At 39.1% G+C, this 17293-nt stretch overlaps 1 protein-coding gene across 2 annotated transcripts in view; it reads right to left on the bottom strand.

The window, feature by feature from the left end:
* The window catches only part of LOC308084586 (uncharacterized protein), a 29658-nt gene extending 13702 nt beyond the window's left edge, over nt 1-15956 (bottom strand). Inside the window, exons 1-2 of one of the 2 annotated variants that reach the window (XM_080427307.1) lie at nt 15502-15956; nt 13794-14027 (exon numbers count right to left, since the gene is read on the bottom strand). In XM_080427307.1, coding sequence (XP_080283433.1) covers nt 13794-14027; nt 15502-15741 — 474 coding nt within the window. In that variant the 5' untranslated portion in view covers nt 15742-15956. The remainder of the gene's footprint in view (nt 1-13793; nt 14028-15501) is intronic. The other variant, XM_080427308.1, reaches the window with a different exon arrangement.
* Nucleotides 15957-17293: the final 1337 nt, after the last annotated feature.

The raw sequence follows: 17293 nt of genomic DNA, 5'->3' as shown, positions 1-17293 counted from the left end.
TGGGGACATGAACAGGATGTACCACATAGTTTATTCATTCATCTACTGAATTAAAGATTCAACAAATATAAATATAACATATTAAAAGTTGTGTACAGTTAAGGCTGTGATGTATCATGGAAACATTTCTAATATGTACTATTTACAACTTATGTTATGGGTCCAAAAACTTGCCATTTATTGTCATTGTGAAGTTTATTACCACCATCATTCTATGGTCGAACTTAATCACAGAGATACAATTATTAAATACTTGTTAGTTCCAACCCTATTTTGTAACAGCCCGTCGGCCTGTAATATGTAATAAGCATGTAATAAGAGCTGCTCTCTCTCCTCTGCCGTGCTCACCTCCTGTCTCACCACATAACACCTTTCTTCTTTATCTGCCTGTCTGTCTTTCTTTCCTTTCACGCGCACACACACACACACACACACACACACACACACACACACACACACACACACACACACACACAGGAATGCGTGTGTACACACACATGCACGCACTCACGCACAATGCTAATTCAATTTCCCAGAAAACGAAAGTCTTTAAGGTTGGTCCCTCACCTTTCTCTTCCTCTTTTTTTCATTGAGGTCACAGAAAGAATTTAAGAGATAACGAGTCTTTGACATTTAGAAAACAAACCACATTCTCACAATGTCCCTGGCTCAAATCCAGGCCTGGTACCTACTCCAACATAGACAATGAAGACAATGACAAACTTTATATTCACAAATGGATCTTTATCAGGTGAGCCAATGTAGACACATATGAATTAATGAGATTAAAACAATATTTAACTGGCCTAATTCTAGTAGGAGGAGCATCTTTACTATTTTTCTATGTCCCAAATTGTCACCTTCTACATACACAGTAACAAAGTACAAATTCCAAATTGAAAGCAAATGTGGGAGTATTCCGGTAACAATGTTGCCATGCAGGTCGACTCTGTCTCTGACACTCCACTGCATCTAAAACCATTTAAACATTGGCATTATGAAAGCCAAACTCAGGGGGTTCAGGTATAACCCCAACTAGGCTGACCACTGATTTGAATGGAAAAGTATTTTCTTGGGGAAATGTTGTGCCCTTTCCTTCATAACAACACTTCATCAATATATCAATTCTGAACAGTGTTATTGTATGGCTATTACTATATAATAGTACTACTGTTCATGTATTTTAATGTATATTTTCTTAAGGTAGACAACTAAACTAAAAATGTGAGAACTATTTCTCTGATCTAACTGAAATGCAATGCATACTTTCTTCTTCAGTTTTTCATATGACCATAACAAGTATAAATTATTTTGTCACTGTAAAATATGCCCCTGCACTTATTAGGAGAGTCTGCATGTCCTGGAATTCATACTGTAGCCATTTCTACTGTAGGAGAGTGAGAATGTTGCATAAAAGGTCTGATCCAAGCTAGGGGTGGAATCTTAGGCACAGAGTCAGTTTTAGAAGTTAAACAAAGGAACCTCAATCTCTGAAACAATGGTCCTATCATTTTCCTTCATTCAATTTATGTCAAACAAGCTTTCTATTTATGACTCAGATAGTCAGATACCCCTTCATGCCTCTGACACTGGTCGGGCTCTTCTGAGGTGTATTCCTTCCTCCGGCAGGTTTAAGCATCTTGAGATAATTTTTGGAAAATAATTTCAAGAATTCACATCTGGTTTTCGTCCGCCGTTCATGACAGCAGTGTGTCTGTCACAGATCACATTGCTGTTTGTAATTTAATATCACAAAGGTTTATTTTGGCAGAAGAAGGTGGGCAATATATATCTAATTAAAAAAAATAAAAAAAATAAAGAAACAGGTCAACTGAGTTACGTTGTTTGACCTTCCATTTTACACTATACTTGATTTGTCCTTTTAGAACATGTGCCCTTGAGAATAATACAAAAGTGTATTCATCCTAGGTCAAGAAGGGTAAAATGAATGGAATGCTCACCAAGGCCCACTTGCTTAATGCTCTGAAGTACTCTGTTTGGCGTCAAGGAATCAAGTCCTACCATTTTATCATACTATTACGTTCTATTGGCCATGAATTAGACATAGATTGTAAGATTACTCTATTATTCTCTCTACTTGTCTCTTTTTCACACACACACACACACACACACACACACACACACACACACACACACACACACACACACACACACACACACACACACACACACACACACACACACACACACACACACACACACACACACACACACACACACGGTTGGTCCTTCAACTGTCTCTTTCTCCTTTTTTCACTGAAGTAATAGAAAATGAAACCTTGGGAGTGAGAACACCGCCCACATAATCACATGTCCTTTGCTCAAATCAAGGCCTGGTAACCTACTCCAACATATCATTTAGAACAGTATTTGGCCCCCATCAGAAAATATTTTGTGCCAGGGACAAGATTTGTGTAGTTAAAAAGACGCTGTGAACTTGTAGATAGGCTATTTTCAAATAGCTTATGTGTATAGGGTTAAAGTGGTTAAACTGATTATCCCATTTTGCTGGGGACCCCCTGGAACCCCCCTAAAGGACCCCTGGGGGTCCCCAGACCCCACTTTGAGAAACACTGATTTAGGAAATGAAGACAAAGTTTCGATCCACAGCGGGATTCATCAGGTGAGCCAATATAGACACATGAATGCAACTCCTTGCAACTGCCATTGGGGGTAATGGTTGCAAGTAGTTGCAAGTAGTTCCATGTTGCAAGGAGTTGCATGGCGAATCATTGGTGTGGATGTGGAGTGGGCTTAAAAGTACTCAGTACTTTACAGCCTTCCTAGAAATGTACTTGAGTAAAAGTAAAATCTTTTTCTTGGAAATTTACTCAAGTAAGAGTAATAAGTATTAAAAAAATCTAATACTCAAGTACAGATCCTCAGAATATGTACTCAAGTACAGTACTCAAGTACATTTACTCCGTTACTGTCCACCACTGCTCTCTGACCGTAGAACCCCAACCCTGCAAGGAAATATTCTTTATACCATTTACCTAAAACCTTAGGTTTAAGAAAATGGTATGATATCTTTTTAAGATTATTTTTGGGGCAAGAATAAGTTATGCTTGATTTTGATAGGAGGGTGTAGAGAGGGACCTGAAACCTAGACCAGAGAGAGGGGGGATATGCAAGACATGACAGCAGTTGTATTCAAACCTGGGTCCTTAGGGCGGTTTCACACTGGATCCGTTTTCATTGAAAACGTTTCCCAGTTCGAATGCTGGCCTGCATTCACATTGGGCATAGATCCTATCGCACCACAGAACACATGCATATACACCCCCGATCCTACAGGTGGCGGCATGCACATAGTGTTTCCCCTGTGGACACAGACGTCATCAACTATGCGACAATGTTTGTGCTGGTCTCGCACAAATATGCGTTTAAATATGTTGAAAGCAAGGGGGCGGAGTTGCGGTGAGAACTGAATAACACTACTCATCATGAAAACATCATGCACGTGCAATATAAAATATTAATATTATCCAGTGATATGAAAACATTAGCTAATGTTTTTATATCACTGGATAATATTAATATTTTATTTCAAGGTGCCTTGACAAAATTAAAACACCATTACATTATTATGAATAGTATTAACCACATGAACCCCAGCATGGGGGGAACATAAGCCTACAAGCTCACAACGCGCGACGCGTTGTGAGCTTGTAGATCTGCTATTTTTGACAGAGAGATTTGGTGTTGACAGATAATAGCGTCCAAGAAAAGTAGGTCCGTTTTTACTGAGAATAGAGGGTTTAAGTAGGCTACATAATAATAAAACAATAACTTTATTTATATAGCACTTTTCAAAACATGAGTTACCTTATTTTATGCTACAATTGGAGAAAAGGTCAAATAAAAGATACACGTTTTTTTTTAAGCATAAGGGAATAGCCTACCATAGTTAACAAGTAAGTTAATTCTGACAAGCAATAAAGAAAACACATTTAAACAAACTAAAATGAGACCAAAATAACTTTGGTCTCGTTGCCCACATCAACAAACAAACAAATACAGACATACATGTGAATTACATCAATAATTATGAATGACAGATTCATATGGTAGAAGAGTGCAATTTATGACAATAAAGCACAGAGATGTTTCGTTTTTGTAGCCCACGTTTGTGTGTGAAACTGTAGAATTAATAAAAAGAAACTTCTCATTTATTTTGGATAGTAATTATTCTGCTATTCTTCATTATGCTCATTATAATATTATATTATATATTATCTTCATATAACTGGTCCTCATAATGCTCATTATAATGTATTTTGGATAGTAATTTAATGTATTATTCTGCTATTCTTTATTATGCTCACATAAGCTATTTAGAAGGGATAAACTAAACTGTGCATTCAGGAGAAATTGCATCATGAGTGAAACGGCTATAGTCCTTGGGAAACTATAAACCTACGTAGGCCTACATCTAAATGAGTTACCATATTTACTTACAAATTTCAAATTACAAAGCCTTATAAGCTATATATTTCTGGGATGCATAGTAGCTGAAACTCCACAAGATACCCACAAGATATAGTATATGCGCTGCTCGCGCACCTGAAATGCGCGATGGAGACCCGCCAATGTTTCATGACTGATAGACATGAAAGAAGGCCCTTCACAGCTAATAGAGAATTTTACATTTTAAGAATCGGTTCAGAATTGAATGAGTAAAATTGTTAGAAAGGCTCCCATATAAGTTGATTATTATTTCAATTGTTATGTTCCACCTTAAGAGTAATATGCACCAGCCCTTTAAGTGCGCAATGCATTCTGGGGCGTTTTCATTCATTCAGTAGCACCGGCTAGAAGAGCTGTGTTTTTGTTGGCTGTTTTTGTCGAGTTTATATACCGTCACCTATTCCAAATAGCGGGCCACTTCCGTCTAATGGTACGCTTGCTTTCACATTGCAGCGTACCGTACCCGAAAACGCATGATCCGGATCCGAAACTGCCTCCGGAGGTGGTTTCGGGAACGGAACGGTTACCCGTTTCGCCGGTCGATTCGCTACATTCACACTAGCCAAGCGGTCTGGAGTGCGCACCCGGGACCTGAGTGTGAAAGCGCCATAAAGGAGCATCTGGTCAGTGCACTAACTGGCCGAGCCACTAGGCAGTCACCCCCAATGATCCGCATTTCTATATATTGTAGGTAAACCCATTGTTTAAATTCAATTGAAACCGGGAAAGCATCAGATTTTTTGCATAGCAGATTTAAAAGCTCAAACTGTGAGCTTGTACATCTGCTATTTTTTTACATTTTTGAAAAATCTTGAAAGTGTGAGAACTACTGATTAAGAAGGCATGTAGAATCGGCCTCAGGTCTAAATGGACTAACTGAAGCAACAGTACAGGAATGGCTGATAAAGAGACCGAACACAATAGACAGATACACCAATACTGTTTGTTTGACTGTAGTCTTGCGTAGCCAGACAACTATTCCACAATCTCCGAACGCTATATAGAGTCTGGAACTACATCTCCCGAAATCCGAGGGAGGAAGCTGGCACTTCCGTTCATGAAAATATATATTATTCTTTTAAATTATTTTTAATTTCCAATTCTGCTTAGCATCAAGCTATATAAGCTTAGATGATTTTGATTTATATTAGGATAAAGTTGTGCAACTGTAAAGACGAAACGGAAGTGGGGAGGAGGCTACATATCCGCTTTATATTTTAATCATGATCAGAGCTTCCGAGTCCCAGACTGTATGACCGGAAACATTTGAAAATTGTGGGTGCAACAGTTTGGCCACACGAGACTAGTTTGACTGGTACACCAAATCTAGACAACAATACAGTCACAGCGTGTGTCTCAGGATTCAGGGACCAGTCAATAGGCCCATGATCATGTTAAACGACTTGTTATTACACATATTGGTTCAATGTTCCATTCTGATTGGTCAATCAAGCAGTAGCAGAACATTGATTCATATTTGAACAACACTTCCTACGAGCTGAGTGACTGTGAGGGTTGGACAGACCTGGCTTAATTTAATGGACTATTTCCTTTCCGTAAGCAATGAAATTAAGTATCTGTGTAATAAGCGTAACCTGACTGACTGTTCATTATCCCTTGCATAGTATAGTCATTGTACTGATGCCTTCCTTGATGGACTTGAATGTGTATGAAATCAAGGCCTATCTTGTGACGAATAAAAGCAGTCATTGTCGAGTAATGCATGGTGTACTAATGTTTATAATAGAGGGTCAATGACCTCTAGTACGAGGACATAGTCATATAAACAATAACTCTCTCCAACCTCCTAAACTTCACAATGATGGAAGAGGAGGACCAGTAAACTCGTAAGCATACTCACTTCAACTAAACAACAACGGATCAACCATCTGTATTGGATGAGCTTCTGGCTTCAAAGATGTATTTTATTAAACTAAACTGTAGATATTATTTACACCAAGATTTCGGGACTTGGCTTTTCAAGGAGTTGAGGAGAGCACAAACATTCGGTCTTTCTTTACTGTCAAAAAGACAATTATCAAAATGTTGTCTTCATTTAGTTTTTTATAGTTTTTGGCACATAGCATCACTGATTTATGCACTGCACTGACACAGCAAATGTATGGTACCATCATGTTCACTTGGTGAGAGATCATATAACATAAATAGCATAACGAGAGTGACTGGGAGTGTGTGTGTGTATGTGTGTTTGTGTGTGTATAGTTCCAGATAATTAGGCTATTTAAACCGTTTCATTAAAATAAATTGGTCTTTCCCTCATTTAATAATTTAAATCCTAAGGTTTCATTGAGTTCAATACATACACATAAATCCAATACGTCTACCCCTACAGTGATATTGTTGTACATGTAGGCCTACAGTATTGTATTGATTGAGTACATGTACAGTACATCAAATATCAAAGGCACAATCTATGTGCAGTACAATGTATTTAAAAAATAACGAGACCGACAAATCAAAAAGTAAGATAGGCTGAACAGTAACAGTAAGATATTCAACACAGCTATATACGTACCAAAAAATGGATCTCGGGCTCACAACCCGTCATATCACAACGATTAAATAGAAGATTATGTGTACAAAGCCAAATGTGAAAGAAAAAGAAAACGGAAAAAAAGTAAATACTGTAGCCCTGACTAGTTAGCTAGCCAGATAAACACAGGGATTACTTACAACAAATGACAGGCTATCATTTGCTCTTTAGACTGACTCACTAACACACACACGCACGTGTGTGTGTGTGTGTGTGTGCGTGTGCGTGTTCGTGTTCTCACATGATTATTTCAAAGTCATGTGAGTGAATAAAACACTGCACGTAAATGTAGATAACTAAAGAGCTATCTCTATGTGTTTTGATATGAGAATATGAAAAATACTTTTATTTCAAGCTATGGTGGATTACTAAATTACACAAGTGCTTCAGAAATCTATGAAGTAATAGCCATAACATTTTGTAATTTCTGCTTGAATGTTTTGTTCAAGAAAGCTGTCAGAAATCTAAGTGTTTTTCCACTCTCACGCGTACAGATAGCAACTGCAACTCCATTGCAGGGCTTCAATCTACAAACTTTTCTCCTTGGCCATGTTTGCTTTCCGTCAACAATTCCACTGCCATGACTCATGACTTCCACTGCCATGACTCATACGTTAACAAACTCATTATTTCTACTTCGCAGACCCCCATGAAATCCGACTTTGTTAAGATTACACAGAAACTTTTATTTTAAAAGGATATTTAGAACAGTTGAAAGTAATGTGAGATAAGATAGTGTTAATTTTAAGAAATATTTTCAACATTGTAGTCAACTGCTGACTTACTGTAATAGAAAAGTACAGGGTATTTTAGATGTGTTTACACTGGCAGATGTTAACACTTCTCACTATTTAGCCACATTTTCTATTCCAAACCTTACATCATTCCAAATAATGATTTAACAAAATAATGTAATGACTGGATTAGTTCTTTGGACTAGAAGGACTGTCCTTCTAGTCCAAAGAACTAATCTAGTCCTGGACCAGATTAGTTTTTAGGACTACAAAGATTAGTTCTTAGGACTATAAAGATGAGTTCTTAGGACTATAAAGATGAGTTCTTAGGACTATAAAGATGAGTTCTTAGGACTATAAAGATTAGTTCTTAGGACTGTAAAGATTAGTTATATATACTAGAAGGACTAGATTAGTTCTTAGGACTATAAGAACTAGATTCGTTTTCAGCACTAGGGCCTGTGGCCCCTTGGTGTGACTCTTGTCATGGCAGACCTGTGTTTGTGGCAAGTTTGGTGCGGATTGGAGCAATGGTGGGCCTGTGGCCCCTGGGGGCCGTGTGTGGCCCCTGGTGTGACTATTGTCATGGCAGAACTCTGTCTGAATGTTACGTTTGTGATGTCCACCGTCGGTCCATCCGCCCACCCAACCACCCGCTAGGCCATTTTAATGAAGGATATGTTCCAATTATTTGAGTGACAATTAATTTTCATGATTGTGACAGCCCTAACATCAATCAGTGGTCATGCCTTCAAGAAGAGATTGAACAAACACATCAGCATGAGACTGTGATCCTAAAAGCTCAAGGACTTTCAAACACACACAAACATCAGTTTCATATTCCTCCTGAGTAGCAGCAGATCAGTGATAGGCTCTCTGAATGCCTTTCATAAAGCCTGTATGTATCTGCTCAAGGATAAAAACATAATAATACATTTAAAAAAAACTCTTAGAGCTTACAAATGTGACAATTTTTACAGTTAAATGAACACTGTATTTTGCGGTGTATGGGTGTCATATTCCATTCACTTCTTTATACTGTAAGTGCATGTAACTGTAGCTTTTATCACACTGCCATGGTGCCCTATATATTCTGAAGTTCGCTAGTCATAGAACTGACAGTAATTAGCAAGTAAATTGGCAAAAGTAGGAAGCTCCCCAAATGCAGAAAAATATGAATTAATGCCATTGAGATTCAAACAAAAAATTCAAACAGCACTTTAAAAGCAAGCAACACCAAAGGCCATGGACATCCAAGCAGCACAGGAACTGCGTTAGTGCAGTTCTTGCTCTGCCAGCATTGATGGCTGCCATATGAATAAATTAGTGTAGGGCTGCAACAGTTAATCAAACTAATCAATTTAATTGATTATAAAAAAACATCGATTTAGAAAGAAACATGTTTTGAATTTCTTTATGTCTTTCTTTTTCCTTTTTTTGCCAGTGAAAGTTACAGGAGTGCTAATGGTGGGTGATATGAAATGCAAGCTTATCATATAAACACAATTGTTTAGTTAACATCATTGCCTGTTTTCCATCCTATATTCAAGGGCTTCTGGAGAAACAGAACTTTTCAGTTGCTCGTCACTTCAGCTTTGCATAAGGGGGATTTTTCTTTTTTTTTGTCCAATTGTAATTATTTCTAGGCTTGAGTATTGGGGGCTTGAGTAATTGTGGTATACTGTATATCTACAGATAATGTTCAATTGAGTATACACAGACATAAAAGACATCCTGTGTTGTTTGTACATGTATTCCCCCCCCCCCTTTTTTTGGAGTAGACAATATTTTTTTACCCACTTTTTTCTCCCCAATTCCCAAAGTCGTTATTCCAATTAATTCCTCCCCACACACATTTCTGTGTTGTCACTGCTGTTGTATCCTACTGAGACCCCACCGGGAGGACGTAGGGCCTTCGTCCCACACCTATAGATGGGTTTCCTGTTTGTAAACATGAGAGGATGATGCGCGCGCAGTGGCGGGATGAGCCTGTAGAGGGCGCTATTACCCGCAGCAGCTCTGGCCATTGTACATTGATTAAAATAAATGGTCTTCACCAGGTTTAATGAAAGTAGATTAAATGATGCAGTTTGTAATATCTTCTTTACTCAATAAAAATGATTTGTCGGAAGTTGGATCTGTTTGTATATAATAGCAGCATTATGCCTATTATGCCTATAATAGCAGCATTATGCCTATCTAAATCCCGAAAATAACAATAGAGTGAATGGCACTTCCGGTTCGTTCTCCCCCGCGCATGCGCAGATTGCGCACTCTGCTCTGTGATGACGTCGCGCGGAAACCCATCTATGGGGCGGCCATAGCTGAGTGGTTAGTGAGCCCGCCTAGGGAGCCAGAGGCCCTGGTTCCCCCAGGTACGATTCCAGGCCACGCCAGCATATGTGTCGATGAAATTTGTCCCTGAGCAAGACTCTTAACCCCTAATTGCTCACAGGCCCTCATTGGAAACAAGCCCGCAAGGACTTTCATGAACGTCCTGTTAAAAGGAATTATCCTTATCCTTATCCTCCCGCCACGCCCAACACTCCCTGCTGACAGGTGCCGCCCCAGCCTGTAGGAATTCATCTCAACTCAAATTTTATTTATAGAGCACATTTCAAATGACCGAAGCCAACCAAAGTGCTATACAACACAGCAGTAGAAAACAACAATTTCACAATACATACAATACAAAAATACATGCAGTAATTGAAAAACTATTTTAAAAAAGCACAGCAGAAAATAGTGAGGTACTGTAGAGGCAGTGGTCATGGACAATCAGATTAGCTGTGCTCAAAGGCCAGAGAAAAGAAATATGTCTTCAATCATTTCTATGCACTGAGAGGCTCTAATATTAAATGGAAGGCTATTCCAGAGCCTCGGGGCAGCCGCAGCAAAGGCTCGATCACCTCTAGTCCTTTTTTTGGTCGTGAGCTCAACCAGTAGCAGCTGGTCGGCCGACCCTAGAGGTCTGGATGGAATGTAAATCCTCGATAAGGTCTGTGAGGAAACGCGGGGCAAGCCCATTTCGCCCTTTAAAAGCAAACATTAAAACCTTAAAATCAATTCTAAAATGGACCGGTAGCCAATGGAGAGGGGCCAGAACAGGAGTAATATGGTCACGCTTCTTTGTACCAGTGAGGAGGCGGGCAGCGGCAAACTGGATCTTACCACGGAGCTGACCTGCTTATCGAATTTAAAGTTAGCATCAAAGGTGACACCAAGATTTTTAACGCAAGGGTGGGTGTTGGAGCTTAGAGGGCCTAGGGTGCCGGGGGGGAGGGACGGAGGAGTCAGGGCCAAAGAAGATCACTTCTGTGATATCATAACTGTCATGATATCTAGAATAACCACTCCAGTATTTCAGGTCACTGTATGTTTATTTGCTTAAAGAAGTAGTCCAATATCCTTTCTCACTAGAGTCACCAGACTTAGTATAGTACCCCCCTCCAGACTGCAGTGAACAATAGGTAATAAATTACAACTTCCGTTTTGCTTTCATTCAGTTCTAGGAAATGTATGTCCATCCAGTCCCTAATATCTGTTAGGCAGTCAAAGGCTGTGGTCAGATCTAGCAGCAGTAGGACGGCAGAATTACCAGAGTCAACTGATAAGATTAGGTCATTAAAAACTTTTTAAAAGACGTTTCGGTACTGTGGCCAGGCTTGAATCCAGACTGAATTTCTTTGTGGATGTTATTTGCGGTTAAAAACATGCAATGACCAGTATCACCCTCCCCGCCCGGCTTCCCTCCGAACACGAGCCAATTGTGTTCGCATAGACGCCCGACATGTCTTTAAATACAGTAGCATAAATGGACAGTGAAGGGTTGCAATTAAAATAATTATAAAAAGAAAATTAATTCAAATTGTTTCTTTTTCTTTTTTAGCATTTTTTTTAGCAACCTTGCATTCATCTCTGCATTCACAAAATGTATTGCTGTAAATTGGAAGGCCCCTTCCCCCCCAACACTGGCCCAATGGAAGACAGAAATATCAAGTTATATACCTCTAGATTACTTGCATTACAAAATGAAGGGAAAGTTGGACATTTATGATAAAATATGGACTCCTTACATATTCTCAGATGGACTGATGTGAGGACAAGACCCTAGAAAAGGTGTTAGAAAGGCAGCTGCGTCCGTAAAACCTAGCAATGTGTTTGTTTTTGGTGTCTTTAATTTTTTTATTTATTATTGTAATGTTTTGTCTGCTTTTTGGTGGTGTTTTTTTTGTATCGTCTGTTATACACTGTACTGTCTCTAAAATAAAAATGTGTTTAATATTGCAAACAAAGGCTATGTATTTGCAAGGATGTATGTAGATATCTGTCTAAGTTACGTGGATACGTCACGCATCAACACAACAGAAAGTGTGTCCAGTGTGTTTAGATACGAGCTACTGTGTAGCACATAACAGTGTGTGTAGTCGTTTCACCACAAAATGCTGTTACTGGCTGTTCATTACCTTTATTACCAATGAGAACAGGATGTCACGCCTAGCTGTCCCTGGCTCTAGTGCAGGTGCTACGAGGTGCTAACGTTGCTAGCGCTGTCTGATGACACACTCATGGAGACGCAAGACATCAAACACTGTAAACTCTTTCAGATCGACTCCATGTTGCCATAAATGTTTGATCGGACAGTGACGGACACACACTTTAACACACTCTCTGGTTTTATGATTTATGACTTTATTTATTTGGCTGTATAGGCAGCTGTTGTGCACTGAATGCATTTCATTTTGCCACTACTGACAGCAAATTAAGCTCCCTTTTCATGTTGTCATGGACGGAGGAGTGTCTGATAAAAAGCTTGTGTGGCTTGTGAAGTGAGCTTGTGAGCCTATAAAGGTCACCCCATTCAAATAAAACAGTACGTACATGCACCATAACACCAGAGGTGGACGAAGTACTCCACCCCAGTGGAGGGGGAAGAAATACGCTAGTGTGAGAGCAGAAGTGTGTCCAATTGCATTTTAGGGAAGAAAAAAAAACTAAAAGTACTCAGTACTTTACAGTCTTCCTAGAAATGTAATGTAAAAGTAAAATATTTGTCTTGGAAGTGTACTCAAGTAAGAGTAATAAGTATCAAAAAAATCTAATACTCAAGTAAAGTACAGGTCCTCAGAATCTGTGCTTAAGTACAGTACTCAAGTACATTTACTCTGTTACTGTCCACCACTGCATAATAACCATAACATAAAGTGTGTACAAAAGGACTTTCCCCAAAAAAGTTATGTCAGCTCTGTCCGCCTTGTATTTTGCGCCCATGCCCAGAGGCCTTGAACACTCATACAGGTGTGTTAATTATACACGAGCTAGCCAAAGCCAAAGCCAAGCTTGGGACACACTAATAACCCCCACAAGACTGTGTGATGAACAAAGCCAACGACACTGGCACATGCTCACAAGTGTTTACACTACATGTTGACATCCTTGGCACAAGTCATTATACAGCTTCTGCATGCTCATAATGTTTACATGTTGATAACATAGGAGTAAGGACTTAGCGCACAACACCTTCAAGCACCTTAGCGCTAGGACACTGAACAAAACTGTTTATATTCTCTTGTTGTGTATTAAGTTGTTGTCGTCGTGTATACACGTTGTGTTCTTGTATGTACAGTACATGTTGCTTTTCTCTGTTCTTATTGTTATTTCTGTATTTTCTTTTTTTAATTACTATTACTTATGCTGCTACAATGTCTGGGGAGCCAAACAAAAATACATTTTACTCATACGTGCCTTCAGTTACTCTGGCAGATTACACCTCTTCTCAGAGCTGTGTGGGGGCGTGCACAAACTATGTTTGATTGACAGCTCCCTCGCACTCCTGTTAGTTTTGTTGCACCTCTAAGGGCAGGCCAATCATTATTTTCACCGCTTTTTGTGACATGATGAAATTGGCAGCATAGGTCCGACTCCACCCTGCTTAAAGCTGACTTAACGATGTAAGCAGAAGAGTAACAGGGTGTCAGGGCCTTGGGGAAAGTGAGCGTGCAACATTAACTCACCGAGATGGAGTAGATGAGGGCAGCGATGCCGAGAGGCAGGCAGCAGCACAACATGGTGAAGATGGAGTATCCCAGGTAGTCATTGACTGGGTGAGTCAGTGGGGGCCGGCTCACATAGACAGTGGGCTGTACGGTAACAGTAGCGCCTGGTTGGGGTTGGTACTGCTGTCCTGGGTTTGCAGGGTATGGTTGACCATAAGGTGCACCTCCATACTGTGGTGGATTTCCATAGCCCTGTGTACCAGAGACCAGAAATGTAACTCCCAATTAAGTTCCAATTAAGTTGTGTGGTTGGATCTGTCAGATGTCTACATGGTAAAAAAAAACTAAAACATTCATGTTTGTGAATGTGGTTGCACAGTAATGGTGGGATTTGTAGTGGGAGTGTCTAATGTAGTGTCTTAATATAGATGTGGAGAAACTGGATTTGACACGTTTACTATTTTGTATACAAGAGTAGGAGAAATAGGCACAGGCACACATGTGATGGCTTTTCGTTCAGCAGAATCATTCAGCACTTAACTCTGTCTACTACATAAAGACAGCCTACTTCCTCTAGAAATGAATGTGGTCTGGTACATTCCATTCCATTGAGTGTGGCAGATTCAATTATCATGGATTGGCATCTTATGAACTGCATGGTTTTTAAGGGCAGTTGTCCATCAGGGTTGTTTGTTGCATAGCCTATATTTTACAGCATATCATTGATATTAGATCAGTATATGTTCAAATACAATAATGTCAGTTTGGCCTATTACTATTATTGTTACTATTTTACAAAGATCATGTGTCCAAGACTGCTGTATGTCCAAAGAAAGAATAGAAATATAGTCTACCCTTTAGTGACTTGACTGTTGAAGTTAACTGATTGATTGATTGATTGATTGGCATATTTATTGACAAAAATGCCTACATAAACATATTTGACCATATTCTGTGAATAGGATAAACATAATAAAGCTCGAGAACTTATTTCCATTGTGGTTATTGGAGTGTGTGTGTGTAAACTGAGTGCCACGTGTTGTGGGGGGACAGAATATTTGTAGAAAATAAAATAAAGTTTGGTGTTAAGTCAACTGTGATTAAGAACAACAAAGTGGATCAGGTTTGATAATGAAGCTGGCAACAGCTCGGTAATATTTATGTCCAGTAAAACAAAGTAATAAATAAACTAATGGTTCTGGACCCACAAACCTTTTTTGGTAGCTACTTAAGTTAATTTGTTACAGAATATTAGTCGGCCTAAACAATGTCCAGTGGTGTAAAGTAACTAAATACATTTAGTCAAGTACTGTACTTAAGTACAATACTTCTACTCCACTACATCTCAGAGGCAAATATTGCACTTTTACGACAATTATTTTAAAACTTTAGTTACTTTGCAGATATGCATTATTATATTATGATACATAGGCCTACATTAACCACTTTAGCCCACATTTTATACATAGGCTATTTGAAAATAGCCTATGTATATGTATAAAATCTACAAGCTCAGTGCAACATGTGAGCTTGTAGATCTGCTATTTTCAAAAAAAAATGTACTTTTACTTTTGGTACTCTAAGTATATTTTGATGCTAATACTTTTGTACTTTTCCTCAAGTAACATTTTTGAACACATCAGGCCTTTTACTTGTAACACAGTATTTTTATATTGTGGTATTGCTACTTTTACTTCAGTAAATATCCACCCGTGATGGACTATACCTGCGGTTGTGGTGGGTAACCTTGCCCGGGCTGATGGTACCCCTGGCCGGGCTGAGGCGGGTACCCCTGGCCGGGCTGAGGAGGGTACCCCTGACCGGGCTGAGGAGGGTACCCCTGACCGGGCTGAGGGTACCCACCGGCGGGTTGGTCTTGATAAGGTGGAGGGGCTGGCTGGGTCATGGCAGCTTTCTCATCGTGGTTCCATCCTGCGGGTGGAGCAGCCTTTCCGTCGGGATCCATTGAGTTTGAAGAAAAACGTTTATTTCCCAGCAAGTTAAAAATGTTAATTATCCTTCCTTCTATTATCAGCTAAATGCAAGTAAATCCACACTCTCTCGCCTCTGTTAAAACCTGTAAACCTGTGACGTGACAAAGAACTTTAAAAGTGGTAGAAGTTGAACTTGACCGAAAAGTTGGGTGCTTGACGATAATTGGCGTCTCTCTCTCTCTTTCTCTCCCTCACTCCCTCATCGCTATTAACCTATCAGAGGCAGGGAAAGGGAGGGGAGGGGAGAGGTTTGGCACCCTAATGGTTGGTAGCACAATAACAATTCATTTATTCAATAAATGTACCTGCAAACATTCAGCAAGTCACTCATTAAGTTCTTCAACGGCCAGTCACCCAGATAGACGGGCCAAGGAGTTAATCCTCAAATCAAACAAACAATAGGCCTCAAATGAATGTGTATCATCATGAATGCCTAGTGCCTACTGATCTTCCTCAAGTGGGAAAATAGCGCCATCTCCTGTTGATGTTTGAATTAATAGGTTTATTTGAACATTCCGGATGTCTTTTTTTCCATTTCTTTTTTAAAAGCTATTTCTGGAATGTCTCCAGTTGCCAACCTACATCAAACTCAATATTAATAAAATAAACTAAAATAGTTATATATAGATTTAACTTGGATTCTGGCATTAGACTCCCCCCCCCGAACTGTAGGCTACATATTTGTATTGTTTATTTTAGTTTAGGCCTATTGTACATATTTTTATTTTAGTTTAGGCCTACTGTACATATTTTTTATGATGTTTACTGTACATATTTTTATTTTCGATTTCTACCCGTTTATATGATTTTTTTGTACATAGTGGTATTTTTTTCCTCTGTATTTTTATGTTGATTTTTGAACTGTTTGGTTGCTACTATATATGTCTATGAAATTAATTCAAGGACCCCAACGGAAACAAGTCCGCAAGGACTTTTTTGGTCGGACCTTTTAGACAAAAGTATTATAAATGTAACTGTGTTGTTTTACATTCTTTTGCCTAATACAAATTTCAATCAATGATGTTTTTACAATGTTTCGATGAATTGAGTACAAAGGACCCCAATGGAAACAAGCCATAGCGCTTTCTTGGGTTTATAATCCTCTTAACAGACCTTGTAGGCTATTGAACTCCCTGTGCTCCCTGTGCTCCCTGTGCTAAATGCAATTTATCAACCGTGAATATATGAATTAATATATTATGTCCATCAGCAATGAGTGTACAGATGGATCAACTGTCTGTCTGTCTGTCTGTCTAGCCTACTGACTGTCCACATTCAACAGGGTGTCTTATATACATATATACAACTGTGTATATATATATATATATATATATATATCACATATTTATATATATGTTTGTATGCGTTATTTTAAGGATATGCCGAGTCAGTCATGGACTGAGGTGTCCGGAGTGGACAGCGTAGCGTGTAGTTTACTAAGGATAGTTTACACATGTGTTCGTTTTAAAATGTAGGCGGAGAGGCAGAACCTCTTATTTATATTAAGGGTGCATTTGTTGGGTC

This window comes from Gymnoscopelus braueri (genome assembly GCF_963280865.1).
Source record: "Gymnoscopelus braueri genome assembly, chromosome: 4".
NCBI lineage: Eukaryota > Metazoa > Chordata > Actinopteri > Myctophiformes > Myctophidae > Gymnoscopelus > Gymnoscopelus braueri.
This window is presented reverse-complemented; position numbering and strand designations above follow the sequence as displayed.